The sequence below is a fragment of the Canis lupus genome, chromosome 6 (assembly GCF_048164855.1).
Source record: "Canis lupus baileyi chromosome 6, mCanLup2.hap1, whole genome shotgun sequence".
Classification (NCBI taxonomy): domain Eukaryota; kingdom Metazoa; phylum Chordata; class Mammalia; order Carnivora; family Canidae; genus Canis; species Canis lupus.
In genome coordinates, this window is record NC_132843.1 from 38,562,098 (window position 1) to 38,589,357 (window position 27,260).

At 54.4% G+C, this 27,260-nt stretch overlaps 1 protein-coding gene across 7 annotated transcripts in view; it reads left to right on the plus strand.

Annotated features, from left to right (window-relative positions):
• The first annotated feature begins 784 nt into the window (after positions 1–784).
• Positions 785–27,260, plus strand: part of IL6R (interleukin 6 receptor) — a 42,477-nt gene continuing 16,001 nt past the window's right edge. Inside the window, exons 1-8 of one of the 7 annotated variants that reach the window (XR_012032627.1) lie at positions 785–940; positions 16,810–17,058; positions 17,418–17,541; positions 19,170–19,351; positions 19,640–19,806; positions 20,299–20,440; positions 23,096–25,683; positions 25,721–26,268. Coding sequence is in view for 6 of the 7 variants with exons in the window: in XM_072829571.1 (XP_072685672.1) it covers positions 856–940; positions 16,810–17,058; positions 17,418–17,541; positions 19,170–19,351; positions 19,640–19,806; positions 20,299–20,440; positions 23,096–23,484 (1,338 nt within the window). In the remaining variant the exon portion in view is untranslated. Of the gene's footprint in view, positions 941–1,595; positions 1,752–9,323; positions 9,519–16,463; positions 16,696–16,809; positions 17,059–17,417; positions 17,542–19,169; positions 19,352–19,639; positions 19,807–20,298; positions 20,441–23,095; positions 26,269–27,260 lie in introns of those variants that run through there. The other 6 variants (XM_072829571.1, XM_072829575.1, XM_072829572.1 and 3 more) reach the window with 6 other exon arrangements.

The following is a 27,260-nucleotide window of genomic DNA, read 5'->3' on the forward strand; positions in this document are numbered from 1 at the left end:
TCACAGTCACCCTGACCAGACAGACTTTCTGATCTGTGTATCTGACGGGCAAGCAGAGTGTAAAGTCAGAGATTTGGGACAGCAGTCACACACAAGAAGCAGAAGTCTGGTTGCGGGGGAGATCTGAACCAGACCTCACAGCCCTGTTGCACACCTGGAGAGCAGGCTGGGGAGAGAAGGGACCTTTCCCATAGTCTACCGATGTCCAAACCTGACCCCAGAATCTCAGAGGGGGAGTCCCAGACATCCGTAGTTTTCAGGGCTCCCCAAGTGGTCCCAAGAGACAATTCAGGCTGCGGAGGACAGCTTCACCCCCATGCTGAGTCCTTGGCCTCCTCTTGGCTCTCCAGGTGCTCTTTTCACAGCGCAATCCCATCCTGGAAACCAAAAATCGAAACAGAGCGGTGGTGCTCACTCCTTGCGCTCAGGCCGCCGGGCCGGGGGCGGGGGGGCCACGGACGGGGGACAGACGGGGGATCGCGGGTGCTGCGGCCCAGGTGTGGCGCTTGCGGCCGGAAGCGGCCTGGCGGTCGGTTGAGCGCTGGGCGGTTGCGCCACGCGCTCCGCTTTCGTAACAGCGCCCGGGGCCGGCGGGGACGCTCCAGCGCGAGTTCCTCCAGTGTCGTCCTGCGCTGCCGGGACGGTCGGCGGCTCTGAGTCATGCGCGAGTGGGAAGTGGCGCTGACACGGAGCCTGGGCAGAGGGAGCTCGGGGGCTCGCCGCGCGCTGGGAGCAGGCCACCCGGGCAAGAGCGCTGCCCTCCGGGCCTGAGCCCGCCCCGCAGCCCGCCCCGCCCCGCCGCCCGCCCGGCCCGGCCCGCAGCCCTGGACCTCGGGCCTCGGCCGTGGAGGAAGCATGCTGGCCCTGCGCTGCGCGCTGCTGACAGCCCTGCTGGCCGCGCCGGGGGCCGCCCTGGCCCCGTGGGGCTGCCCCGCGCCGGGTAAGGGCACCGGGCGTACCTGGAGGGCGGGGGAGGGCGGGGGCGGCGCCCCTTCCCGGGGTTGCTGGAGGTCCCCGCGGGCTCCGCGCCCACCCGACACACGTGCGCCCCCGCCGTCCTGCGCCTTCGGCCTCGAGTCCGCGTGACTACACGCTGCCCGGCCTGGGCGAGCCTCCTGCCTGCGCCCCGGGAGCCCCGACGGAGGGCAGAGGTCCCCTGGGGCGGGGGAGGGGGGAAGGGGACGACCCCTCCCCCGGTGCGCAGGTCCCTGGTACCCGCAAGCTTCTCTCCTCTCGCTGTCAACTCTGGCAGTCCGGTGGCTGGCTCTGCCCCCAACGCAGGGACTGCCAAGGGGCTGGCATCGTGGGCTCCCACCGACCGCACTTACTTGGGCAGACACCAGGGCTGGCAGGCTGTGTGTGTGTGTGTGTGTGTGTGTGTGTGTGTGTGTGTCCCTTGGGAATTTAACCTGGGTGGGGAGGTTGTCTCGGGGCTGGTGTATCCAGGCCTCTTTTTCCAGAGGAGAGGAGGCCCAGGCAGAGGGCAGTGGGCACCTTTTGCTCCTGTTGACAGTAATCACCTCTGGCAGCCAGGCCAGTCTCTGGGCCCTGGCAGTGTGCCCAGCTGTGTGTCCAGGCTGCCCTCTAGCCCAGCACCAGGGCTGCTTTTCAAGAGGTTTATTTTAGGATCCCAGGGCTTCTTTGAGGAGCAGCCTGCGGGTCTCTGGGAACCCATGGCTCCTGTCCTGGACAAACATCCTCAGCCTGATCATTCTCTTTGAGGAGGGAGAGGACTCTAGAGCTGGAGGCTGGTGAGCTCTCTGCTTTCTGGATGGTGGGGCCCCTTATGCTGGGCAGAGGAAAATAAATGGGTCCCCTTTCTCAGCACACACTGGTTAACTCCTTCAGGAGCAACCCCTGTTGACTGTGCCTCAGGTTCCTTACATGCCTATTTTTATCCTCTGCTGATTATAAAATATACTTTGTTTGAGAGGAGCCAGGTTCAGAGAGTGGGGATGGGAGACTGTCAGGTGTTTGGGGGAGGCCCTCCCCCCCTTGGCTTCACTGCTGTAGATCCCCAAGGCACCCAAATGTAGAACTGGCCCCACGGGCAGAACTGGGGGTGTTTTTGGGCAAGTTGAGAGCTGGCTGAGGGCTGGGACAGAAGGGGCCTCAGGAAGGGAAGTGAGGCCTGGGCTTGTCCCACTGTGGTGGGGTTGCTTCAGTCTCCCCCGGGGAGGGAACAGATCTCTGGTCCGCCTCTGTTGCTCCTCACAGCACACCCCAGGGCACCTGCCCCTGGGAGGTTCCTGCTGTAGTTGCCGTGCCCCGTTACTCCTAAGTGGTTGCAAGGCTCTGCAAGGACAGCCTGTTGTAGGCAGTCTTCATTCGCCTGGTACTCCGGAGGGACGAGCCAGGTGATCTCCAGGCCTGGACAGCCCCGGAAAGACAGAACTGAGAGTCGGGGGAGGAAGTGAAAGCCCGGTTCAGAAGGAAAATGCAGAGAAGTAGAAAATACCCAGCTCTCCTCCCACACCCACGTAGACTCACTCAGCCCACAAGCTGAGGAGTAAAAATACATCGTCCAGGAAGCGAGTAGTAGAGGACTGTGAATGTCTCGCTTTGGAGAAGCGGCAGGGCGGCAGAGGCTAGAGTTGGTTGGAGGGGAAATCCGCGGGGGGGGGGGGGGGGCGGGGAGAGGGCTCATGTGTGTACGTGTGTGTGTGTGTGTGTGTGTGTGTGTAGCTGGGAGGCGTGCTTTCCTTGCCATGAGTGCAGCCCACATGCTGAGAGCTGGCAGCGCTGCTCAGGTGGACTTGCAGTCTAGGGATACTGACTGGGGACTTCGGTGTGGGGTGTGGGAGGACACGGGTGACTCAGGGTCCTTCCGCCTGCTACAAGGTATGACAGTGTACAAGACAAGCACATACAGCTTTAAGTCTCTTAAAAGTCCTGTTTCAACTTCTGAACTTCCCTTTAGGCGATGTCTTCCTGCCCCCATGCCTACCTGTGTTCCTAGCCTCACCCTGAACCAGCATTTCTCCACAGGGTAGTTCTGGGTTTAGATGTATCAGAAGCCATGTGTGTGCTGCCTAATATTTGCACTCCCCAACCCCAGCCTTCCTGAAGAGAGCTATCTGGGAGTGAGGCTCGGGAAGCGCCCTTTTCAACACACGAGGCTGATGATTCGCTGGTTTAGGGATGACTGACTGGAGTGTGCGCCTGAGGGGCCGAAGATGAGCCCTCCCCCATCAGGCAGGCCCTCCCCCATCAGGCTCCTCCGTTGCCAGAAATGTCTCCCCGCTTTGGCTCTGCCTTTGTTTATTCATTTCAGCAAACACTGCGTCCCTGTAAAGCCCTATGGGGCCAGTGTGGTCCCAGCCACCCAGACTCCACCCTGCAAGGAGCTTGAGAATGGCCAAGTGTAAATCCCTCAGAGGGACTTAGCAAACCCAGCTGCCTGAGGCCTCGTGTTACCAACTTCCCAAAGATAAAGTATCTGATGATAGGGATGCTGCAGAGAGGAAGCTCCTTGGAGGGAGGACCGGGCCCCAGACAGTAGGTACATGACCCCAGCAGACTGCATCAAACCCCCCTCCCCTGCCACATGTTTGTGAGCATCACATGAAGCCACCTGGGTGCTCTCTCCTGGAAATGTGCATCCCTTCCTTCTCCCTGCCTCACTGTCCCACTAACCTACTTACCAGGGTAGCTGTTTACATTTAAATTAATTATAATGAAGTCAAGTTACAAATGGAGTTCTTTAGTTGTTCAGTAGCAGGTATGAATAGAGGCAAGCGTCCTCCAACTCTGTAGGAAGTTCTATGGATGCGACACTGCGTGGAGCACTGCACAGTTTCTTCTAGAGCTTTTCTGCTGTAGCTTGTTATCCCTCTCCAGACCTCCTCTTCTCCATGAGAGTACAGTTCACCATCACAGGCTGGGGTTGTGGCTTTGGAGCTGGACAGACCTCCGCCCAGCCTTGCTATGTAGAAATGATGTGAGCTTTTGTGAGTGAAATTACTTCTTGGAGACTCACTGTCCTCATCCAGAGAATATGAATTATTCTACTGTGTAATGGGTAGTGGTAAAGATGAAAGGAGAGATGGTATTGTGCAGGGTGCATAGAGAAGTCCCTCTGCAGAGCCAGTGCTGAAGTATGTGTAGCTAAATCACACATTTGAAAAAGGTGTTTTGAGCTAGTCATGTGGTCCAGGTGGTATTCTTAGAACTGTAGATGCAAAAATGAGCAAGACAGACAAAATCCCTGCCTGGTTCAATGAAGCTTCCACTTTTGGAGATGTGAGTTAGGTGCTTACTAGTGCCAAGGAGGAAAAAAAAGCAGGGGAGGGGAATTGGGACTGTGTATATGTAGGGGCATGTGGAACTGGCCAGGGACGTTCTCATGGAAGGGAGGACATTGGGATAAAGGCCTGAAAGAATGAGAAAGTCTTTAGAGATTTCTTGTACTCCCACTCTGGGCACGGAAGGTCCAGGCTCTTTGGCAGTCAGATACGACCTGACACTGAGGGCCTGTGAGGTTCTGGAGCAGAGGGCTTCATGGGGACACTTGGGTGCCCCTGAGACAATGGCTGGATGGGGAAGTGCTAGAGGTCGTGTCCTTAACGGCCATCGAGGTCGGAATCTTGAGAAGAGAATCCAGGAGGGCCAGAGTGGCAAAGGAAGGCTCCTAACCTTGTCCTCTTGCTGGTGAGGCCCCGTGGCTTCCTTCGGTTAATTAATCTGTGTACTATGTCTCCCCTGGGCTTGAGATCCAAAGAGGTGTGCGGTCCTGGTGGAGTCAGGGCCTGGTCCAGTGTGGTGCTGCGTCCTTGACAGGCCCTCCACTCTTACCTGCCATCCGCTAGCTCTGCCTGGTGGCCTGGAGACCCTGTGTCCAGGCCGCGTCTCCAGCGCCCATGATGTCCCTCCACCTCCCAACTGCCTGTCCCTAGAAGCAGCCTTTGGGCTGCCGTCTCTGCTTACCCATTAAAATAACAGCACGGTGAGCATAGACTGTGTGTGGGGAAGTGTGCCAGCTTCTACTAGAGAGAGAAGCTTCTAGAGCTTCTACTCAGAGCAGCAGCCGAACATCTTAAGTGTGTGTGGTACAGGCCGGAGGCTGCACAGGTTTCGTTGGAGGGGAAGATCAGGAGGTCAGTTTGGGACTTATGGGAACGGAGACATCTGTCATAGAGTCAGCAGAAGATGCTGAGGAGCTGGATGCAGACATCTGGGTTTGGGAGTGGGGCCTGGGCTTGAGGTATGAGTGTGGAGTTGTCTAAGGGCACATGTCACTTCATGCCCTCACACAGGCTGTGTGTCTGGAGAACAGGAGAGCAGAGGCCCTGGTGGAGCCCTCTCAGGCTGGCAGGGGAGGTGAGGCCAGTCCCAGGGAGCCTGAGAATTGGTGTCTGAAAGCCCCTTGAGGACAGCTTGTCGAAGAGGACAGGCAGTCCACAGGGCCCCACAGTGACCCACAGGGCAGGGGCCTGACCAGCGCACCCAGCAACAAGCAGGCCTTTGGTGACCTCCAAGGGAGAAGTTTCAGTGAAATGGTGGAGGCCGAAAGTTTCCAGGAGTAGGTTCACAGCCTGCTGGGGGCAGGAAAACTGGGAGTGGCCAGCATAGGCTGCTCTTTGAGGATGTGAGCTATAAAGGGGCTAAAGAAATGCAGTGTGGTTTCACTGGAAAAGTGGGGGCAAGAGAAGGGATTTTGAGAGAGATGAATGAGCTGTCAACTTGCTGGCATGCTGATGGAGACGATGCAGCATGCGCACGGAGGTGAGGGCCGCTGAAATAGTCCTTGAGTGGCCAAGGGGAGACTGATGCTCAAAGACGTTCTAACTTGCCTAAGATCACGCAGCAAGGAAGTGACAGGCTCTGAAGCCTGCTTTCTGCGCCAACGTGTGCTGCTAAGTCCACCCCCAACCCCCACTGCCCACAAAGTACTGAGATGCTAAGGTCACCTTCTCTTTTCACAGCATCTGTATTAGAGTCTCCCCAACACCATGCCTTGGGGTGGCCCAGGTGGGCTCTGCTGCCTGTCTCAAGGACTGAACAGTGCTGAAGAACACAATGCACATGTCCCTTTTCCACTGTGTGCATTCACCTTCCCTGGGGCGGGCGGGGGTGGGGGGGAGTGTGTTTGCAAACACATGTTACTGTCAGTGAGCTTTCCCCGAGGGAGGCAGTGGTTCTGCCTGGGGTTGGGCCCACTTGCCAACCCCCCAGTTTAGGGCAGGTTCCTTCCCGCCTCAGCAGGCAACACTTCCAACACAAAGTGGGGCTTGATGGATGTCATTGACCCTGAGAGGAGGGGAAGCTATTGTATGAGGACTTTTCTTGCAGAGAAATGGAGACATGTGCATGCAGTGGCATTAAGAATTATTGAGCTGCCCAGGCAGCTCAGTAGGTTAGGTGGCTAACTCTTGGTTTTGGCTCAGGTCGTGTTCTCAGGTCATGAGATCCAGCCCCCTGTGGGGCTCTGCCACTCAGCTCAGCGGGGAGTCTGCTTGGGATTCTCTCTCTCTCCCTTTGCTCCTCCCCCAGCTCTTTCGCTCTCTTTAAAATAAATAAATCTTAAAAGGAACAAAAAAGGATTAGAACTCATATTTCTTGAGAGATTAGGTACGTCTGGAAAATAGAGCTGGGGTTTTAACCTTAATGATCAAATATGATCCTCAGAACAGCATCTTGAAGTGCGTAGTCTTATTATTTCCGATTTCCAGATGGGAAAATGGAGCCTGAGCAGCTAGCTCGTAGTCACATTGCTCCTGAGTAATGCCCTTTGGCTGGAACTTGGCTCTGAACCCTGTGCTTGGCCTCTTGACCCTGCACCTAATGGGGTAGGAGGGAACTCACATAAAGAACTTCCTCTGGACTGTTTTGATATCTCCTTATGGGGATGTGCAGAGTCCCTCTGCCCCGTCCCCTCTCGTGGGTAACCTACTTGTTTCTCATCTTGCCCCAGTAATGCCACATTCCCTGAAGCAGAGTCTGTGGGTCAAAGGGCATGTTCATTTGTAATTTTGAGAGAGAACAGAAGCTGCACCAATTCCTATCCCCAGTTGCAATGAGAGATTGCCCGTGTCTCTACACCTTTGCCAAAAATGTGTTATTAAACTAGAATCTACACAGAAAAAGGTGTTTCTGTGGAATTACCTTATCTGAGTGAGATTGTATAGGTTTCTTCCTGTTTAAGAGACATTTGCATAACCTATTTCTATGAATTTCTTGTTCATACTAATTGCGGACTTAAAAAATTGGGTTGTTCGTCTTTTTTTTTTTAAGATTTTATTTATTTATTCATGAGGGACACACACACACACACACACAGAGGCAGAGACACAGGCAGAGGGAGAAGCAGGCTCAGCATGCAGGGAGCATGATGTGGGACTTGATCCCAGGACTCTGATCACGCCCTGAGCCAAAGGCAGATGCTCAACTGCTGAGCCACCCAGGTGTCCCAAGCCAATATTATTTAAAAAAATTTTTTTAAAGATTTATTCATTTATTTATGATAGACATAGAAAGAAAGAGAGAGGCAGAGACACGGGAGGAGGGAGAAGCAGGCTCCACGCTAGGAGCCCGACGCGGGACTCGATCCTGGGACCCCAGGACCACGCCCCGGGCCAAAGGCAGGCGCCAAACCGCCGAGCCACCCAGGGATCCCCGCCAATATTATTTTAAAAGATTATTCTTTTTTTGATGGCTTAAAGAGCTTTTTACATTTAAATATTTAGTCCATTTTGAATTTATCATACACTAAGGCATGGGGTGTGGCTCTTTGTTTCCCCAGTTATGTAATATAATGTCCCTTTACAGTTTATTGAATAATCCACTTTCCCCCCATTGGTTTTATTTTATTCATTTAGATGGGGGAAGGGCAGAGAATACGAAGCAGACTCCGTGCTGAGTGCAGTGCCCAATCTCATGACCCTGAGAGCATGACCTGACTAGGCCCTAACCCACTGAGCCACCCAGGCACCCCTCTCCCACTGATGTAAAAAGCCACCTTTCAAATCAACCAAATTCTAAAATGTTCTGGTTGATACTGCTTCTCAGCATAGTGAGTAGTGAATAGTAGCATATGTTCTGAGGCCTGGGTTTGAATCTTCCTCTCCCCTCATTAGTGGGATCGCCAGCCTCCTCCCCTGGAAGGCTGACTGTGGGGAGGCGCAGGCTGGGATACAGGAGTGCTTGGAATAAGACCTGTATTCAGCCAGTGCTCAGACTGAGCTACTTGTTAGAGATTGTGGTAAGATACACATCAAATGTATCATCTTAGCCATTTCAAATGTGCAGTTCATGAGTGCAGACTAAGCGATTCTTGGTCATTGTCATTTCTGAACCATTTCTCATTTTCTCCATGCTGTAGTCTCTGTAGCAGCACCACGCTGCTTTCACAAAGGCAACCCTAACACCTGCTTTAAGGTTTGGTCGGCTCATTCCTGCCTCCTTCCTCTGCTTCCTCGGAATCGCCCTAGCTGCTCTTGCTGACTTTTCCTTTGGAATCAGATTGTCTAGTCCCCAAAAATTCCTGTTGGTATTTTTACCAGGATTAGGTAAAAGTTGGAGAATGGTGTTGGGAGCATTCACAATGCTGAGTCTTCCTGTCATAGAGTGTAGTAGGGCAGGGACCTGCCTAGTGCCCGCCTGGGAACGGCTCCTTCTGGGCCACAGGGTGTGCTGGACCAACCAGTGAGGTGCATGGGTGTGTGTGCACGCGGCTGTGCGTGTGCAGGTACGTGTGTGTGCACGGATGCATTCAGGTGAGTATGTGCTCAGGTCCTAGACCTAGCTCAGGCAGCTATGGGACTGCAGTCGCCGACTTTAGGGCCTCCATAATAATGCGCGTGCTGGTGCACACCCACAGATGAGAGCGCTCAGTGTAAATGTGCAGCTGGATGAATTTTCCCAAAACGCATGCCCATGTGAGCGTGACTCGTATGAGGAGAACACCATCAGCCTCCGTGCTGCCCCACCACTCTGTGGCTCCTCAAATCCTTAGCTTCCTCAGGTCTGGAGGGGTAGGCTGTGGGGATGGTTTGGGATGGGGGAGCACCCAGCAGCACCTTCGCAGGGTGGGGCTGCAGGAGGACACCCCCCCCACCCCGGGCTGAGTTCAGGGACCAGAATGGCTGTGCTCTGGAAACACCAGCCAAGGGCTAGATGTGAATAGGGTGTGAGCTCCAGTCCAGTCCCGGCCACGCCTCCTGGGGCACCTGGCCCCAGGAGGCCTGCTGCAGCCCCCGGGGAGCCCCCTGCCCAGCACCCTGGCGCAGTCCCTTTCTGGCCTTAGGCAGTGCCAATCTCAGTGGGCCTCTGGGGCAGTTGAACCATTTGCCCTCCTTCCGTATCTCTTCCTCTATTTAGGTGATAATCTCTGGGAGGTGACCAGGCCAGACGTCTGGGGTTGACCCAGCAGGTTACCTCGGAGGCCGCCAGGGCAGGATTCCATGTTTCTCTCTTGAGTTGGTCACCGCACGGATCCATGAGCTGCGTCCAGCACCTCATCTGTAGCCAGAGGAGCCTCCTCTCCCCAAGTAGGGCGTAGTCCGTGGTGCGGAGCCAAGGTAAACACCAGCTCTGCCAAACACAAGACAAATACAAGCAGGTACAGCACCGTAAACACGAGAGAGCAGGGGTGAGGCTGCTGGCAGGGGTCAGGGTCTGGAGGTGCTGGGAAGAGGCAGGAGGGGGTGAGCTGAGTTAGAGAAGGCGGCAGGGCCTCAGAGCCTGCAGCCTGGCCTCTCCTTGGGGCCTGGGGATGTTAAGTGTTTAGGCATGTGAATGGGTGACCTGGTGAGAGCAGGAGTGTGTGTGTGGGTCTCACAAAGTGGTGCCCTCGGGAAGGTCAGGGTTCTTGGTCCCTGACTCCTGTTCGAGCCCCCAGGCACTATTCTAGGTGGCAGGATGCCTGAGGAGGCCTCTTGCCCTGACCCCTCACAGCTTGGACTCCCTCCCACCAGCTTCTGTGTTGGGTGGAGAGGCAGAAGGGCAGGAAGAGACAGGTGGTGGGCAGCTCGGGGGAGGGGGAGCTGGGGGGAGGCCAGAGAGACACCTGCCCCAGGGGAGAGAGAGGCACTTGGCCAGACGTCCCTGGAGCCGTCCAGACCCCTGCCCTCACCAGCTATTTGAATTTGGCAAGTTCCTGAACTGCTCTGAACTCGTGTTGCTCCAATGGTGCCATGGGACGAGCTTCCCTTCCTAGCAGGGTGGTTGTGAGGAGGGGCAGGTTCATGGGTGCATCACTGGGGGTGCTAAGTGCTCATGGTTGTTGATGAGCATTGTGACGACAACACAGAAATCAGGAAACGTGTTTCAGCTGGTAGGTGCAGAGCCCTGGCCGTCTTCTAGGTTCCTGGGACTCAATTATGCGTCTGGACTGTGGTACTCACATTCTTCGGGACACTTCTCAGCAGCCACTCCCTTCAATTCAGGGCCCCTATTGCTGAGAAGGGACCTGGTTTCTCTGTCATCCCTTCTGAGATCCTGGGCCTCTGCAACCCGAGAGGTTAGATTCCATCCTGTACTGCCAGCTGGCCTGTCAGCCAGACCTGAGTCCCTCAGAAACCGGGGCTGTGGCATTGGCAGGTGTGCACGAAGCATGTGTCCTCAGTGGCAGCGTGCAGGGCCACTGGTTCACTGCTTACATAAGTGGGGCCAGGCAGCTGGGCTGGTTTTTGCTGGCAAGGGCAACGGCAGCTGAAACTGAATTGAGAAATATGTCTCTGTGTGCGTGTTTTTCTGATTATTGACATTTGCAAGTTTACTTGAAGAGGAAAAAAAGTAGAAAAGCAGCAAAGCTGTTTTGGTTTCTGGCACCCGACCTGAGGTCCAGAAAGGGGAGGGGCCCTGTTTCCCAGAGCTATGTGTGGGGCCCCCGGCAGTGTGGCGCCCCAGGGCCCCAGAGACCGAGATCTCTTGGGCCTGCAGGGCCCACAGGGGTGGGACTGGCTGCCAGGGGCTACTAGGACCTGGATTCGCTTCCTCTCCAGGAAGAGGAGACAGGGAGGCTGTGGGACTTGCCCTCACTTAGAGCTTTCCAGGGAGAGGAACTGCATTCGTTGGAGGGCCTGGCATGTGGCTGTCACCTGTCTCCAAACCAAAGTTGTCAGCTGTTAGGATAGTAAACCTCTTGATCAATTACATGTTTTGAAGCTGGTATTGTCTGAGGTAAACAGACATGGATGGCCTTCCTGCCTTCAGGGCTGACGCCTCCGACTCTGTGTGGTAAGATGCCAGAGGAGGGAACTTGGGCAGTAGGCACCATGGTCTGAACACTCCCTTCCCAGAGAGCCGGGCTCAGGCGACAGCTCCGTGAAGGGCCCCAGGTGCCCGTGAACTGTTGGTGAGACCAGGAGTGGATTCGGGTCTCCTGTTTCTTCCATGCCAGGCTGTCCCTGCTCTTAGATGTGTGCTTCACGGCAGGCATTAGGCCCGCAGACCAGACACACCCAGTGCACCGGCGTTTAGGGAGGAGGCATTGGGACGTTTGTTTGAAGGAGTGGTCACTTGCCTGATTTCAGTTCCAAGTGAGGTGCCCCAGTCTTCGCAGGAAACTGAGGTGCCGCTGTCCTGCTTCTGACGTTGGCTGTGGGGAGCACAGACGAGGCTCCTGGTCCTGGGTGGCTCTTTCCACTCTCCTGCCTTCAGGGCCCTCATACCGGCACCTGGGGGACAGCTGGTTCATGGTCAGGGTGACTGGAGTATAAGCAGAAGGAAGGCAGTCGTGGCTCCTGTAGGGACCGGGGTTGCAGGCACTGGGCCTCTGCTCTGTGCAGGTCTCATCCATTAGGACCCTAGCTGTCCCCCTCAGGGGGGCTTGCACTTTCTGCGCCTCCCCTGGTCAGACCTCTGACTCAGACCTCCTCCCTGAACCCCGCAGTATGTCGGGGACTTCTATGTCAGAACAGCCTGTGTTATGGGCAGTTTTAAGCTCCCTGCAGAGTTTTGTGGAGGTTGAAGATTGCAGTGTGGGCAGGGAGGGAGAGGAGTACATTGTGACGAGCACCAGCAATTCTCCCCAAAGTGAGGTCAAAACCCTGAAATTCTTCACGGGTGACAAGCCGGCCCCCAAACAGCTAAGCAGCTGCTCCTGGTGCAGGGCTGACGCGGGTAGGGTGGCCCCTTTCCTGCTGCTCCCATGGCCCAGCGTGGGACATTGGGCACTGAGCTGCCCCTGGAGAACTCAGGAGCACTGCTCGGCCATGGGGTCTCTTCCCTCTGGCCCTCCACACCCCCACCCCAGGAGACCCGCTTCGGGAGGGTCCTGGCTGCTCAGGGGAGGTGAGGCTGCTGGGGAGGAGCCTGGATGGGCCAGCAGGGCTGGGGGCCGGGCCTGTAGAGCCCAGACCCCAGGGGAGGGCAGACCTGCTCTGACCTGGAAGGTGCTGGTCTAAGGAGACGCGCTAACCCTCCCGGGACCCCTACCTGCCTTGTACTCTGCCCATCTCCTCCTTCCTGCTGACAGACCCAGATGGCTTCTTTGTTTTAAATACACATGTGTCTTGGTTCTAACGTTAATACAGCTTATAGAAAATCCAAAAACTGAAGGAGGAGGAAGAGAAAGACTCAGCTCTTGTCCCACCCCCTGGAGAGGCGGGCAGAGCTGCCAGGATGGATCTGGGCACATCACTTCCTCCCTTCAAAGAGGTGCCCTGAGGCCCTGGCACAGCCACGCGGGTGTCGTGGGCACTGGCTCAGAGACCCGTCAGGAGCAGGGGTGAGTGGGTGGCTGGTGCAGAGGGACAGCCCTACCTGCTCTGGCTTTGGCACGATTCTTTTCTTGTGGTTTTTTTCTCTCTGAGTATTTGACTAGTCTGCATATGGTGCTTTTAGAAGGTCTAGAAGAAACATAGTTTGCACATTAAAAAAAATTTTTTTTTTGGAGTAACTTCTGTGCTCGACATGTGGCTTGAACCCATGACCCTGAGATCAAGAGTTGTGTGCTGTACTGACCGAGCCAGCCAGGCGCCCCTAGAAGAAACATATTTTGAAGAAGGGCTGGGACAGGCAAGTTGCCAATGGGTGGTTGATAATTAATCATTCCCGGTTAAAAAAAAATAGTGACTCAGTTTTAAAGGTTCAGAAAACCATTACTCAAGCTCCTTGGCAGAGGGAGTGGCCATCACAGCAGCTCTGCTTTTGTGGATGAGAAAAAAAGCCTTTTTATTTGCTATTTCTCTAAGCTGCCCCAGTGCTTTGGCCATTGTGAGAGCTGGGAAGGAACGGCCACCACTGTTGCTCAGGCTGGTGCTGCACACTGCGCGAGCTTCCGTCTGACCCTGGGGGAGGTGAAGTGACCAGACAAGTGGACGCAGAAGAGAGGGTTCCCTCTGGCTCCTGGCTCACAGGTTCTTTCTGCAGCACCTCCTGTTGTGACTGGCTCCTCTGGACTGCAGTGTTGGCTGTGCACTCCATGGCAGCCGCAGGACCTCTGTGTCATCTGTGACAAGCCCGCTGGCGGGTTTCAGGGTGGAGGCCCTGTCCCTCTGGGAGGACGTAAAACACATCTTAAGCGCGTACTGAGTTCTTTGATGAGCACTAGCAGAAGCTCACTGTCTCATAGTCATGCTTGGGGATGGGGATAGTGCCCTGTGAAAGTGTCCAAGGATGAGGCACTCATGGTCCTTGACCTCTACGTGGGCCTTCATGCAACTTGCCTGTGTCTGTCGGGTATCGGTGCCTTGTGAATTCTGATTTCCACGCATTAGCCAATGGGAAGATCTTCATGCACCACACCCACCAGCAGACAGTCCTCTTTGGCAGTATTTCCATCTTTGTTCTTACCGTGTTGGTAATTTGTGCTTGAGCTTGACCTCATGTTAAGTTTTATCCTTATAGCTGCTTTATCAAGTGGAAAATTGAAAAGTAGAAATATGGATATGGTGATCAGAGGTGTTAGGGGGGTAAACATAAAATCTGGGGAAAAAAAGGTTGAAAGACAGGGGCATGTGGCCACTCTGTCAGTAGAGCATGTGACTTGATCTCAGGGTTGTGAGTTCAAGCCTCACCTTGGGTGTAGATATTAATTAAAAATAAAATCTTAAAGAGAGAGAGAGAGAGAGGAGCATTGGATGGGTCTTCTAAACATAGCCTCATTCAGGCACATATGGAAATTGTTCTGTGGACTGGACTTGCCCATTGGGTGCCCCTGGGCTTGTGCACGCTAGACTGTGTATTCAGCCATGAAAGAAGAGGACAAGTGTGACAGGCACACACTCAGACTAGCAGTCGTGCTCCAGGAAAGTCTTGGGCAAATGACCAAGAGCCATGCTCTTTGATGCAGCAGAGCTCCTGAAGCCACCCAAACCTGCCTCTGCAGAATCACATCAGTGCTCGGCAACTGAACTGCAGCTGCATGGGGATGAGTCACAGACACACCATGAGTGATGAGAGCACGTTCCAGCAGACCCTCAGCAAACTTCTTATAGAAAGCCCCCAAATCAGCCAAGGCCAAGAAGGAATTCAGGATCTGTGCGTCATGAGCCTGTTTTTAAAAGTAAAGGAGTGTTGCCCCCGAGATATAACTCCACGAAGGCAGGGAGGCTCTGGATTAGTGGTCGTGCTAAGGTCCAGGGGCATCTCATGCTTCTTAAAGTTTTTGTATTTGCATACGTTACCGTGTGTGTTTTCAGTACATCCCAGGATGTTTAAAACAGTACCTGAAATCCTAGAAATATATTATTGAGGATCCCATGTGGAAGGGGTGCTGTAATTAGGGCTTTTTGGAAAGCCCCTTGGGCAGAGATGCACCCTCCATGGACTTGGGCTTCCAGGGCTGGGATATGTCCCCGTTCTGCAGTGGTGTGTGGTCTTCTGTCCTGCAGACAGGATCTTTCTGCTGCCTGACTGCTTGGTCCTCCTCATGGGTACGTGGCTCTGGGGGCCTTCTCAGATATTTGTGGAATATAGGACAGAGGGAGGAGAAGTCAAGGCAAAAGGGTCAGAACTTGCCACATGGGCCCTCTGCACAGTGAGATGCAGCTGCTTTTCTCACCTGGAGTCCACGGCTCTGGAATGAAGAAGTCCCACGATGACCGGTAGCTGCCTGCCCCTTGCCACCAGCCTCAGGGCAGAGATTGCTCCCAGTGGTCAGGTGAGGGAGACACTGGAAGGCGGTTCACGGTGTCCTGGTCTCTGGACTGTGCCCTGCAGTCACTCTGAGGGTGCTGTCTTCCTGGAACTCCCTGGCCCTTAGTCCCTCTGAGGCCACTGTGGGTGTGCTGTGATGTCAGAACCTGTCCTCCTAAGCAGGAGGCTCTGCAGGTCGGGGACACACATGCTGGCCCTCTAGGCCCTGGAGCATGGAAGACAGTGAGGTCCAGTTGTTTCTGGGATTTTCTGAAATCTTTGGCCAGGTTTACTGCTGCTGCTGTCTAATAAGCAGTCGTACATTTGGTTTGAAGGTCCAAGTGTGCTTACTATGAAAACTGGCAGTTTCCTGGCTCCGGTTCCCTTAGCTGCTTGGACTAATTTAATTAATTGGTTAGACTAATTTTATCTCAAATTCTATGACTGTATTAAACCTATACTAAAAAAAGTTTACCTGTTCCTTTACATTTCAGTATTCCTTTCCTTGAGTAGCACATACATGATTATTTTCGTGGGTAAGGGAGCACATTTGTTCTTTTTTACCTTCGAGTTTGCTCCCTGGAATAAAAACAGCATCTCCCTATGTGGTTGCATAGAGAGGTGTGCAGCCAGCTTACAGGTGATCTTGGGCAGCTCTCCCAAAACCTCTGTGTCTTGGTTACTGTCTGTGAAATGGACCACCCACTCTCGAGACCCAGGTGTTCCGAGACTCCTCATGTATCCCGCGTCTTGTGAGCACCCTCACCATGGGTACCTGGTATTTCTGTCACTAACCTGTCAGATGCTGGCTGGGCCCCTGTCATGTGCCAGGCAGTGGTCTAGATGCTGAAATGTTAACAGAACAAAACAGTGTCAACGCTTGTAGCATCAGAGTCTTGAAGAGAAGGCAGATACAGACTCAGTAACCACATGGCCGTGTGTGGTGGGTGAGGAAGATGGCACCTGCCCAGGCCTAATCCAGCCTGGGGCGAGGGAAGGCCTCAGGGAGGGGGTATGGAGGTGTGACCTGAAATCAGAGGGTGTGTGGGGTGGAGGAGGGGCTCTGTCCCTTCTGAGGGGACTGTGGAGAGATGAGCCTGCAAGTGCTGGGGGTGCCTCACACTCAGAATTCATGCTATGAACAGTGCAGACCCCCAAGGGGTTTCTTTTTAATTTTTTTAAATTAATTTTTATTTACTTATACATTTTTACAAGAGTTTATTTATGTATTAGAGAGAGTGCTTGTACACACATATGGGCCAGCAGAGGGACAGAGGAAAAAGCAGATTCCTGCTGAGCAGGGAGCCCAACATGGGATTTAACATGTCAGGACCCCGTGACAATGACCTGAGCTGAAGGCAGACACTCAACCACTGAGCCCCCCAGGTGTCCCAAAGGTTTTCTTTTTTTGTTTTTTAAGATTTTATTTATTTATTCATTAGAGACACTGAGAGAGAGAGAGGCAGAGACACAGGCAGAGGGAGAAGCAGGCCTCCCTGCAAGGAGCCTCAGTCCCAGGACCCCAGGATCACGCCCTGAGCCAAAGGCAGATGCTCAACTGCTGAGCCACCCAGGCGTGCCCCCCAAAGGTTTTCTAATCAGAGGATCAGGTGGCCAGGGGCGGCTTCCGGAGGCCCCTGGGAAGGCCATTGCTGCCACGATCTGGTCAAGGAGGTGAGGAGGCGGAGGAGGCTGTGGAGGCTGTGGCCAGGCCAGTGGATCAGTGGATGGACTTGAGAGATGTGTAGTTCTGACAGCCCTCCCCCCACCCCGATGTCTTCCCACCAGAGGTGATGAGCGGTGTGGTAACCAGCCTGCCTGGGGCCAGTGTGACCCTGACGTGCCCAGGCGGGGAGCCAGAAGACAATGGCACTGTTCAGTGGCTGCTGCAGAATCTTGTGGACGACTCCTATCTGGGCAGCAGGGCTGCTGTGGGGAGGACTCTGCTTCTGAGATCTGTGCAGCTCAGCGACTCCGGAAACTATTCGTGTTACCGGGACGGCCGCCTGGCTGGAACTGTGCGTCTGCTGGTGGATGGTGAGTTGTGTGCTCAGAGTGCTGGGAGACAGGTCCCAGATGTCCTAGAAACCCTGTTGTTTCCTTGGCCCGACAAATTCTGGGAAAGATCCACTGGCCTCTGCCAGCGTGGGAGATGGGAGGCTCCCCTGGGTGGGGGCATCTGGCTGACCTGGCCCCTCCCTGCCCTGGCCTGAGTGCTTAGGGCTGAGGCCTGGGGTCCCAGCCTGAGGCCTAGATTTGAGTGCTGTCCTTTACGGCTCAGTCCGGGGGCCCGGTGCCCTTGCTGGTGAATATGGTCAGTGTGGGATGGAGTGGGTGTGAGTGGGCTGGGGGCTGAGGGGCGGGCTCCCGTCATGCCAGGTCTGCTCCCCCTTTAGCCCCTCCCGAGGAGCCCCAGCTTGCCTGCTTCCGAAAGAGTCCCCTGAGCATGGTATTCTGTGAGTGGAGTCCTCGGCACCCTCCCTCCCCAAAGACCAGAGCCACGTTACTGGTGAGGAAGTTGTGAGTATCCGGGCTGGGCTCCTGCACTGAGGGGGACGGGCTGGCCGGCCGATGGTTCCCCGACTCTGTCCTGGGAGCATGGGGGGGCTGGCCAGTGCTGCGTGTAGGGCCCTGAGAGCCTTGGGGAGCAGGCGTTGTGTTCCTTGTGCAGCAGATGGCAAAGCTGAGGTCGAGCCAGCAAGCAAGTAGCTTGCCCTAAGGTGGCCCTGCTTGCCAGTGGCTCTGCTAGGACTCAGCTCCCAGTGTGCCTGATTGCATTCCAAACGCCAGGTTTGGGGTGTTGCTCTGAAGGAGACACATGTCCCTGGGAGGGGCAGGGAGAGCTGCTAGCTCCTCACAAGTCTTTCCTCAGGCTCCTCCCACTAGATGGGCCCTGAGAGGAGGGGGCCGTGGGGGAGGCACAGCCAGCCTAGGGGGAGCTCCGGAGGCTCCACCAGCAGATGGGAGAGGCCAGAGCCAGAGCGCAGGGCCCCTTAGTCTGGGGGTTCCTGCTGGCGTTTGAGCTGTTGGTCATTAGGGTGTCAAAAAATCTGAGCAGTGACTTCAGCAGGGGCTGGGTTTCCACCCATGTGTCTGTGGAGAGTGGTCGGGCACTAATATGAAAGTCTTGGTCTCCGTGCACAGCTGTGTAGACTATCCGTCTGCAAACGGCACAGCTGCCCAGAGGGAGGACTGCAAAACCCCACAATCCCACAGCTGAGTTGTGGGTGTGACTGGGGCCTGGAGAGTGCTCCTCCCTAGATAGGACGTTTTGCCCAGGCTGGCAGCTGCCTAGGCCGGCCCAGGAAGCTGGTTCAGGTGTTGCTGGAACCTGCATACTTCAAGTGCTGGCTCCCACCTGCCTGGTGAATGGTGGGGCCAGTGGAAGGGAGTCAGGAGCAGCCAAAGCCCGTGGGGGCTCATCAGGCCCCTGGGCGAGGTGTGCGCACACATTTATACCCTGGGCCCAGGTGCCGGGTGGTCAGCGGTGCCCAGGGATGGCCACTTACCAGGACTGCGGGAGAGATACCACCCTCGGTCCCTACACGGTGGTGGTGGGGGGCTGCTTCTCCATGTCAGGTGGGGTGGAAGCCTGGATGGTGGTGGGGTGCGGGGGGGCTCTCAGTCCCGCTGGGGGCAGTGTAGCAGGCTTCCCAGAAAGAGTTTGTTCTGGGCCTGGGGTCTGAACCTGAATCAGCAGTGATCTGTCCTCCGGCAGCAAGACGAGTGGCTGCTGGCACCTCGTGTGCCCACACTTGTCCTACGTGGATGACGTCTCAGGCTTCCAGGCCAGGTGTGACCGTGTGTGACTCACCCACTCAGCAGTCTTGATGGGCTCCTGGGCCGGAAACGCTGCCTCCTCCTTGGGAAATGGGAAGTGCAGTGCCTGCAAGCCCAGGTCCCCGGGCTGTCCCTGTCACCAAAGAGCAAGTCTGTTTGCTTGGAGGTTTGAGGCTGGGCTGGGGCCTTTCCTGGCGTGTGCTGCCCCCCCCCGCCCAATGCCTCCAGGGCCCAGTGAGTCTTTTAGCTCAGGGTTTTGAGCTGCCCTACCAAGTGCTACCCTGGATGTCTCGCTCAGTTTCCACTTGATCCTAACAAAGCCCGGCGAGGTGGGCATCAGCCAGCCTGTCCCTGTCCTGTGTCCACAGTCGGGGCCGCCCAGTAGGAGATTCCCAGGAGCCATGCCCTTATGCTCAGGGGCCCCAGAAGTTCTCTTGCCAGCTGGCCGTCCCCGAGGGAGACAACTCCTTGTATGTCGTGTCCTTGTGCGTCACCAACAGCGCTGGGAGCAGGTCCAGCACTCCACAAACATTTGAGGGCTACGGAATCCGTGAGTGAGCTCCTCTGGAACCCCCCCCCGCCCCCACTGCTCCATGCCCCATCCCTTCTGACCCAGGGCCCTGCAGAGACCTCCTGGGGGGTAAGGGGTGCCTCTTGCGAGGTTTGATGAGCTGCTGCCTTTTGGGGTTTACTGGCCAGAGGCCTGACTGGTGGATGAAGGTGGGGGAGATGGCCTGGATGCCAGAGGTGGGGGGGGTGGGGTAGTCCTGGCTGATTTGGGGGAGCTTGCCCAGCCCACACATGCTGCTGCATGAGAGCGTGTTCTCTTGGCCCACAGTTCAGCCTGACCCGCCTGTCAACATCACCGTCACTGCCGTGGACAGGAACCCCCGCTGGCTCAGGGTCTCCTGGCAAGACCCTCCTTCCTGGAATTCCTATTTCTACAGGCTACAGTTTGAACTCCGGTACCGGGCTGAAAGGTCAAAGACGTTCACAATGTTGATGGTAAGTTCTTCCTTTACTTCTGCAGCTTGGTACTCAGGGGTGGCAGGAAAGGTATTGGAAAGAAACCAGGATTTGGGTGCCACTCTGTGCCTTGTGCCAGAGCAGCCTTAGGGTAGCCTCTGAATTTTTCTAAGCCTTATTGTCTCATTTCTCAAACGGGACTGAGGACGTTGGGCCCCTCATCTTCACAGGCCTGGATGGAGGACAAGTGTGATGCAGGGGCAGGTGGGCCACGCATGTGTTGAGGGTGTCACGGTCCACCCCCTACCTCCCCCACTCCCCAAACCCCCCACCCCCGCCCCCATGCACCGGGGGTGGGGCATCCCACTCTGAGCCTCTGGAGCATCTCACTGTAGCCTGGTCACTCAGGCACTCGAGGGAGGATGCGGCCTAAGGGCAGGGCTGGCCCGGGGGGCACCTGTGTCTCTGCAAAGGGACCTGACCAGAGCCCCCAGGCCTTACCCCGACTCCTCGTGGCCCTCCCAACCTCAGATCAAGGAGTTCCAGCATCACTGCATCATCCATGACGCCTGGAGGGGCATGAGGCACGTGGTGCAGCTTCGGGCCCGAGAGGAGTTTGGGCATGGTTCCTGGAGTACGTGGAGCCAGGAGGCAGTGGGCACCCCCTGGACAGGTACCGTGAGGGGCGCGGGGGGCTGTGTGAGCTCTGGTGACATCCCGGTTACCTCCTGCTGTGCAGCAAGTCACCCCGAAATTGGACATCCTTCAGGATTGTGGAAGGCCGGCCCCCAGGCGCTCCTGTGCCGGCTCTGTCTCGGTGGGCAGTGTATCCCTGTGGCCTCCTGTGGCCTCCCCAGCCTCCCCTTCCCGCTGCTCATGCAGGCGCAGGTGGCAAGCTCACCCTGCAGCTGGATGGAGGCCACAAAGAACCTGTAGCTGTATTTAGTGTGCCGCAGTGACTGACATCGCTTATTTTTAGAAAGACGTTAAAGGCAATAAGGATTGCCTTTGGGGAATTATTGAAATCACCATGCTTGTTATCCCACAAATGTATGAAAAATAACTATTGTCAGTGTCTTCACCACCTGTAGAACAGCAGGGAGAACATCTTAGCATGTGGCTTTCCTCTTTCTGAGTATGGTTGTGTGTATGGAGAACACAGTGAGCCTTCGCCTGTCATTAGTTTTGGAAAATGTACTGTTTAGCAACAGCATGATTAATATGTGTGTGTGTGTGTGTGTGTGTTTAACTGCTGAAATTTTTATCAAGTTAGTACAATCTTATGGCCCAGAAGCAGAGAAGGGTTTATAATAACAGCATCGCTCGTCCTGGCCCTTCCCATTTCCAGGCCTGCTTTCCAGAGGAAGCTATTTCTAATTCTTCTCGTGCTGCCTCCTGACCAGCAATCTAACATGGCTGTTTTACATTTTTCCTGAGAAAAGTTTGAGGCATCTCTTGATCCCTTCCTATGAAAGCTTAGGATTTAGCAGACCCGGACCAGGTAAAGGAACTTCTGGATTACAGTGCAGAGGGTGGCCATCCAGTCTCTGGTTGAATGCTTCCATAGACAGAGAGCTTACTACTCACTCTAGCAGCCAGCCCATCCCGTGGTTCCCAATGTTGGCATCATAGAATGGCTTCCAGGCTGCCTTCAGTGTCACATCTATGTAGCCCAGCGACAGGATTGAACCACAGGGTTGTTATTATCAGGCAATTTAAAAAAGAGAGTAAAGTACCCATGTATTGAGTACATGTGGATAAAAAGGAAAAGACAGAAATAAAACCAACCACCCAGGTCCATCTGGGCCTGCCCCTTCTCCCACTCTGCCCCCCAGGGGAGGCCCAGGTTAGGGAGACTTGCCATTGGTTGCCCATGAGGTCCAGTGCAGGCTCATGTCTCTCCTGGTCCTTTACTTGCTGCTGTCCATTGAGAGCAGGATGCAGGTTCCTTTTTTTTTTTTTAATACTTTTTTTAAATTTTTATTTATTTATGATAGTCACAGAGAGAGAGAGAGAGAGAGAGAGAGGCAGAGACACAGGCAGAGGGAGAAGCAGGCTCCATGCACCGGGAGCCTGATGTGGGATTCAATCCTGGGTCTCCAGGATCACGCCCTGGGCCAAAGGCAGGCACCAAACCACTGTGCCACCCAGGGATCCCAGGATGCAGGTTTCTATTGGACCCTCTTCTCAAAAGCTTACTTCTTGTGAAGGCCCGGACAGGAAGGAAGGCCAAGCTACCCTGTCTTACTTGGGGAGACCATTTCAGTAAATCGTGATACCCCTCAGGCCAGATTGTGTTGACCTGTCCATGATTTTCTTTGATTTGTATACACTTTGAGCCAAAACATGCTCATTGTGTGACTGTGGCCTTGGCAGCCTGTGCGAGGGGAGACAGTTATTTACAATGTTGTGCAGAGAAAATGTTCCAGATACAGGCTGACCTGTTTACCTTGTATCCCAACCACTGCATTTAGAAGGTCACAAAAAGCTTTAAGAAACCCTGTTTTGTTAGAAAGTCCTTTCTTTTTTAAAATGCCTAATTGTGGTAAAATACCATTGTAACCATCCTTAAGTGTATGTTCAGTGGCATTAGGTGTATTAGCACTTTAGTGCAGCTATCCAGCACCCACTCCTGGGACTCTTCATCTTGAACCTTTGTCCCCATTAAACTCGAGCGCCCCCAGCCCTGGGGACCGCCACCTACTCTGTGGGTTTCCTCCTTGTGGAGGAGGAAAGTGTGGAAGTGCTATCAAGTAGGATCTGTCTTTTTTAGGGACTGGTGTGTTTCTCGTAGCATGATGCCCTCGAGCTTCATCCGTGCTGCAGCTCATGTCAAAGCTTCTGTCCTCTTGAAGGCTGACCACTATTTGTTATGTGACTGGGCCACATTTTGCTTATCCATTTGCCTGTGGACAGACACTTGGGTTGTGTCCACCTCTTAGTGGCCATGGAGGATGCTGCAGTGAATGTCGCTGTGTGCATATCTGTTTGGGTCCCAGCTTTCAGTTCTTTTGTGTAAACACCCAGAAGTGGAACTGCTACATTGTACAGTAGTTCTGTTTTTAATTTTTGGAGGAACCACTGCACTGTTTTCCACGGTGGCTGTGCCATTTTACATTCTTGTCAGCAATGCCCAGGGTTCCAGTTTCTTTGCATACTCAACACTTGTGATTTTGTTTTTTGTTTGTTTTTGGTAATAGCCATCCTACTGGGTGTGAAGTGGTATTGTGGCAGTTGACTCACATTTCCATAACAAATAGAGATGTGGAACATTTTTTTATGTGCTTCTTTTTTTTTTATTTATTTTATTTTTTTTTATTTATGATAGTCACAGAGAGAGAGAGAGGCAGAGACACAGGCAGAGGGAGAAGCAGGCTCCATGCACCGGGAGCCCGACGTGGGATTCGATCCCGGGTCTCCAGGATCGCGCCCTGGGCCAAAGGCAGGCGCCAAACCGCTGCGCCACCCAGGGATCCCTTTTTATGTGCTTCTGTGCATTTGTGTATCTTCCTTGCAGAAATGTCTGTTCAAGAAGAAAGTTCTTTGTCCTGTGAACCCAACCCTGTCCTCTGGGGTAACCGGAGACAAGTCTGCTGGTCTACTGTTTGGAAGTCCTCTGGGATGGCCAAAGTACCTGCGTCTGCTTGGGTTTCTCTTCCCAGGCTGTTGTCCAGGATGGCCTCTGGGCTCCTTCCCTGTCTGGCTACCGTCCTCTGAACTTGGTCTCATTTGTGGAAGGTGGTGGAGCTGCAGCCACCTGGCCTGCACAGGGCACAGTCTCTGATTCTTGAGCTTCTGTGCCTTGCTGGAGTGACAGTGAACACTTGGACAGGACACTTAGCTGCTTCTCCTATAAGCAGCTGATGTGTTTGAGACCCTATCCTGTCCATGTGTGGTTTTGGTGGGTCTTCAAAGCCAGTGGTAAATATGCCCAAGAGAGAAACCAGTTGTTCCTCCACTGCTGAGGGCGGAGCCAGAGGCACTTTGGTGGCTGAAGCAAGTGATTGGGGAGCACTTCTGGAGAGTGAGGTTCAGTGTGTTTTACAGACAGTAGCAGTTCCTTGATGTTTGGGGCATCAGTGGGCTTCCCAACCCCCAGGACCTGAAGATGCAGGCTGCCACTGCCTCCCTGCCTCAGTGTGGAGGTGGTGATCCCTGGGGGACACGGAGGTTGTGGGGAGCACACTGGCCCTAGGAGTCCAGTTGTATAGCCTCTCAGAGCCTTAGCCCTGTCATGTGTGAAGTGGGGATGCTCCCAGTCTTGCTCCCTTTGGAGAGTTTATTTTTAAAACCAGATCTGGCCATTTTTATTGAAGAAGTACTTTACCTGATTGACTTTTCACATATGTCCTGGTGCACCTCTGTCAGACTCCCCTGGGTGGGGGCCAGCCAGTGTGTGCACTCTGCAGTATCTTCCACACGTGTTGCCCCTGGCATCCTGGGTGCAGCGTGGGCTGACGTGCGGAGGGCTCTCCTCCAGGGACTCTGGGCTGGGCATGTGCTGTCCCCTTTCCCTGACACACTGGAGGCTAGAGGTGATTAACTCCAGTGACTTTTGTGTCCCCCACCAAGGGCAGCTGCCACGATGGACAGTATTGAGACCTTGCAAAGTTTTTATAAGCGCAAAGAGAAAACATCCTCCAGAAAGTGATGCATACGCAGTTGGAGGAATTGGCAGTTGCGATGTGGTGTTGGTTGGTTCCTGAGCTGACAGGAAGGGGGCTGTGGGTACCCCAGGATCCCTACCCTGGATACTGGCCTACAGCTGCTAGTGGAAAGGGCATGTGTGCGTGTGATGTTTCCCCGAGTGTGGTGTTGGCATGTTGTGGGGCACATGGAGACAGTAGGAAAAGCTTCATGGAGGAGGTTTTTGTGTCGTGTGGTAGAGGGTGTGTGGGAGTGTCCCCGGAGAGAAGGAGATTATAGGCTGGCTGTATGTCAGGTGGGAAGGGGGCTTTGGGTGAGGCTGGAGAATAGGTGTGAGAGTGGCAGGGCAGGTGCAGGCAGACCTTGGAAAGTCCACCTGAGGGTCGGGTAGAGGGTGGCAGGTGGAGGGAACATGGGGGCTGCTCCCCGAGCCATACTGCTTGCGTTGGGGGGCACTCCAGCCAGTAGGGCCCAGTCACCCCTGACGGCACCTGCAGCCATGACGCATGGAGCTGTGCCCCCGACGTCTGGCTGGAAGGAGGGGTCCCTGGGCAGGCAGCCAGTCAGCCCTGCTCACCATGGGAGGGTGTTCTCCACACTTCTCCCGCAGCTCTGACACAGTGATGTTGAATGAGCCTCGGGCCCCCAGGGCCCCTCTGCAAAGAGAGCGTGGGGGCAGGGTACCTGGGAAGCCCATGAGGACAGCGGGTTATGTCTCTCTGCTTGCAAACCCCATGACCCCCTCAAGGGCGGCTCCCCAGTGCTCAGGAAACACGTAGCACCAAGGGGCCTCAGGGTGCCCTGAGCTCAGACCCTCTGCCCCCTCCTTCTGTCTCTGGGGGAAGAGCCCCTGGGCACGCATTTCTGGAGAGACTGTGCCCCCTGCGCTCAGCTAACCTAATGGGCTCTCTCCTCACACCCAGGCCCTCGCTCCCCACCCTCCCTCGGGCCTGAACCCGGCCTGGCCCCACATGTGCACGCACTTCCAGCCTGGCCTGCCTCGCACTTCCAGCCTGGCCTGCCTCGTGTGCGCGTGTGCGCGTGTATACACACACACACACACACACTCTCTCTCTCTCTCTCTCTCTCTCTCTCTCTCTCTCTCGGCCCGGGGGCCACAGTCGCCCGTGTACCAGGCTGCCCAGCTCGCATGTCCTGGACCCTGGGATTCCGTCATCTTGGGCACCATATAAGATTGCCAACTTAAAATTTTGCTAAGTAAGGACATAAACAGTTAGGTAAAAAGTAGCTATTCCCTTTACGGTTATGGTCATTCCCTATGCGAGGGGAAGGAGGCCTGGAGGAGGTCATTCCCTATGCGAGGGGAAGGAGGCCGTGTGGGTGTCCTGCTGCTTCTGGGCAGTTTTCCCCTCGGCCCCCAACCAGCGGACTTCTGTGCAGACCACCCCAGGGTGCTTGGGGCAGGACGGAGGTGACTGACTCCCCAGGAGACTGGCAGCTCCTCCCTGCGGGTTTGGTGTTTTGCACGAAGGGAGGAGCAGTGATTGACTTTCTGGTGGGTGATTTGCAAGTGTGAAGCAGCAAATGAGCCTGGAGGGGGAGACCCTGCAGGAAGCTGCCTGGCCCCCTGCCTGGTCCTGCACTGGGTCCCTCCTTCCTGTCCTCTCATCTCTCTGCCACCACCCTTGGCCTCCTTTTCTTTTTTTCCTGCTTTTTATTCTTGGCTCACTCCTCTTTCCCTCTCTGTGCTCCTGCCCCTGAGCTCTACCCTTAATTGTTCATGATACGCAATTTAAACACACCTGGTTAGAAAAATATGTTTTCTAAAAAAATAAAAATAAATAAAATAAAATAAAATAAAATAAAATAAAATAAAATAAAATAAAAAGAAAAATATGTTTTCTGTTCTCTGTCCAACGCCCCCCCCCAATATTTTTTTTACTTATATTGGGATATAATCAACATATAACATCATGTTAGTTTCAGGTATACAACTTAATGATTTGATGTTTGTTTATGTTGCTGAGTGGTGATCGATTACATTGTCTGCTCAGCATTTGTTGCTTCACATGGTCACAAATTTCTTTTTTAAAGATTTTATTTATATATTCATGAAAAACACAGAGAGAGAGGCAGAGACACAGGCAGAGGGAGAAGCAGGCTCCATGCAGGGAGCCCGATGTGGGACTCAATTCCTGAACCAGGATCACGCCCTGAGCCAAAGGCAGATGCTCAACTGCTGAGCCACCCAGATGTCCCACAAATTTCTTTTTCTTCTGATGAAAACTTTTAAGGTCCACTCTTTTAGCAATTTTCAAATATGCAATGCAGGGGGATCCCTGGGTGGCTCAGTGGTTTGGCACCTGTCTTCGGCCCAGGACGTGATCCTGGAGTCCCAGGATCGAGTCTCACATTGGGCTCCTGGCGTGGAGCCTGCTTCTCCCTCTGCCTGTGTCCCTGCCTCTCTCTCTCTCTCTCTCTCTCTCTATGTGTGTGTGTGTGTGTGTGTGTGTGTGTCCCATGAATAAATGAATATAATATTTAAAAACACACAAATATGCAATGCAATATTATTAACTGTGGTCATCATGCTGGGCATCTCATCCCTGGGCTTGTGATGTTCTGTGTTCCTAATTTTGAGAGTCAGATCAGTGTTTAAGCAAATATTGTGTGCCAGGCAGGTGCTACTTTCAGCATATGTATGTCTGAGAGGAAGCCATCCGCCCTGCTCGGAAATGAAGAAACAATGTCTAGGAGAGGTTCAGTGTCGTGAACAAGATTACTTATCTGTCACAAAGGCCTCTGTCATCTTTTATATTCGATTTCTCCATTCTAAGACCCAAGGAAGTGAACTCAAACCAATCTTCAAGTTGATAGAAATGAGT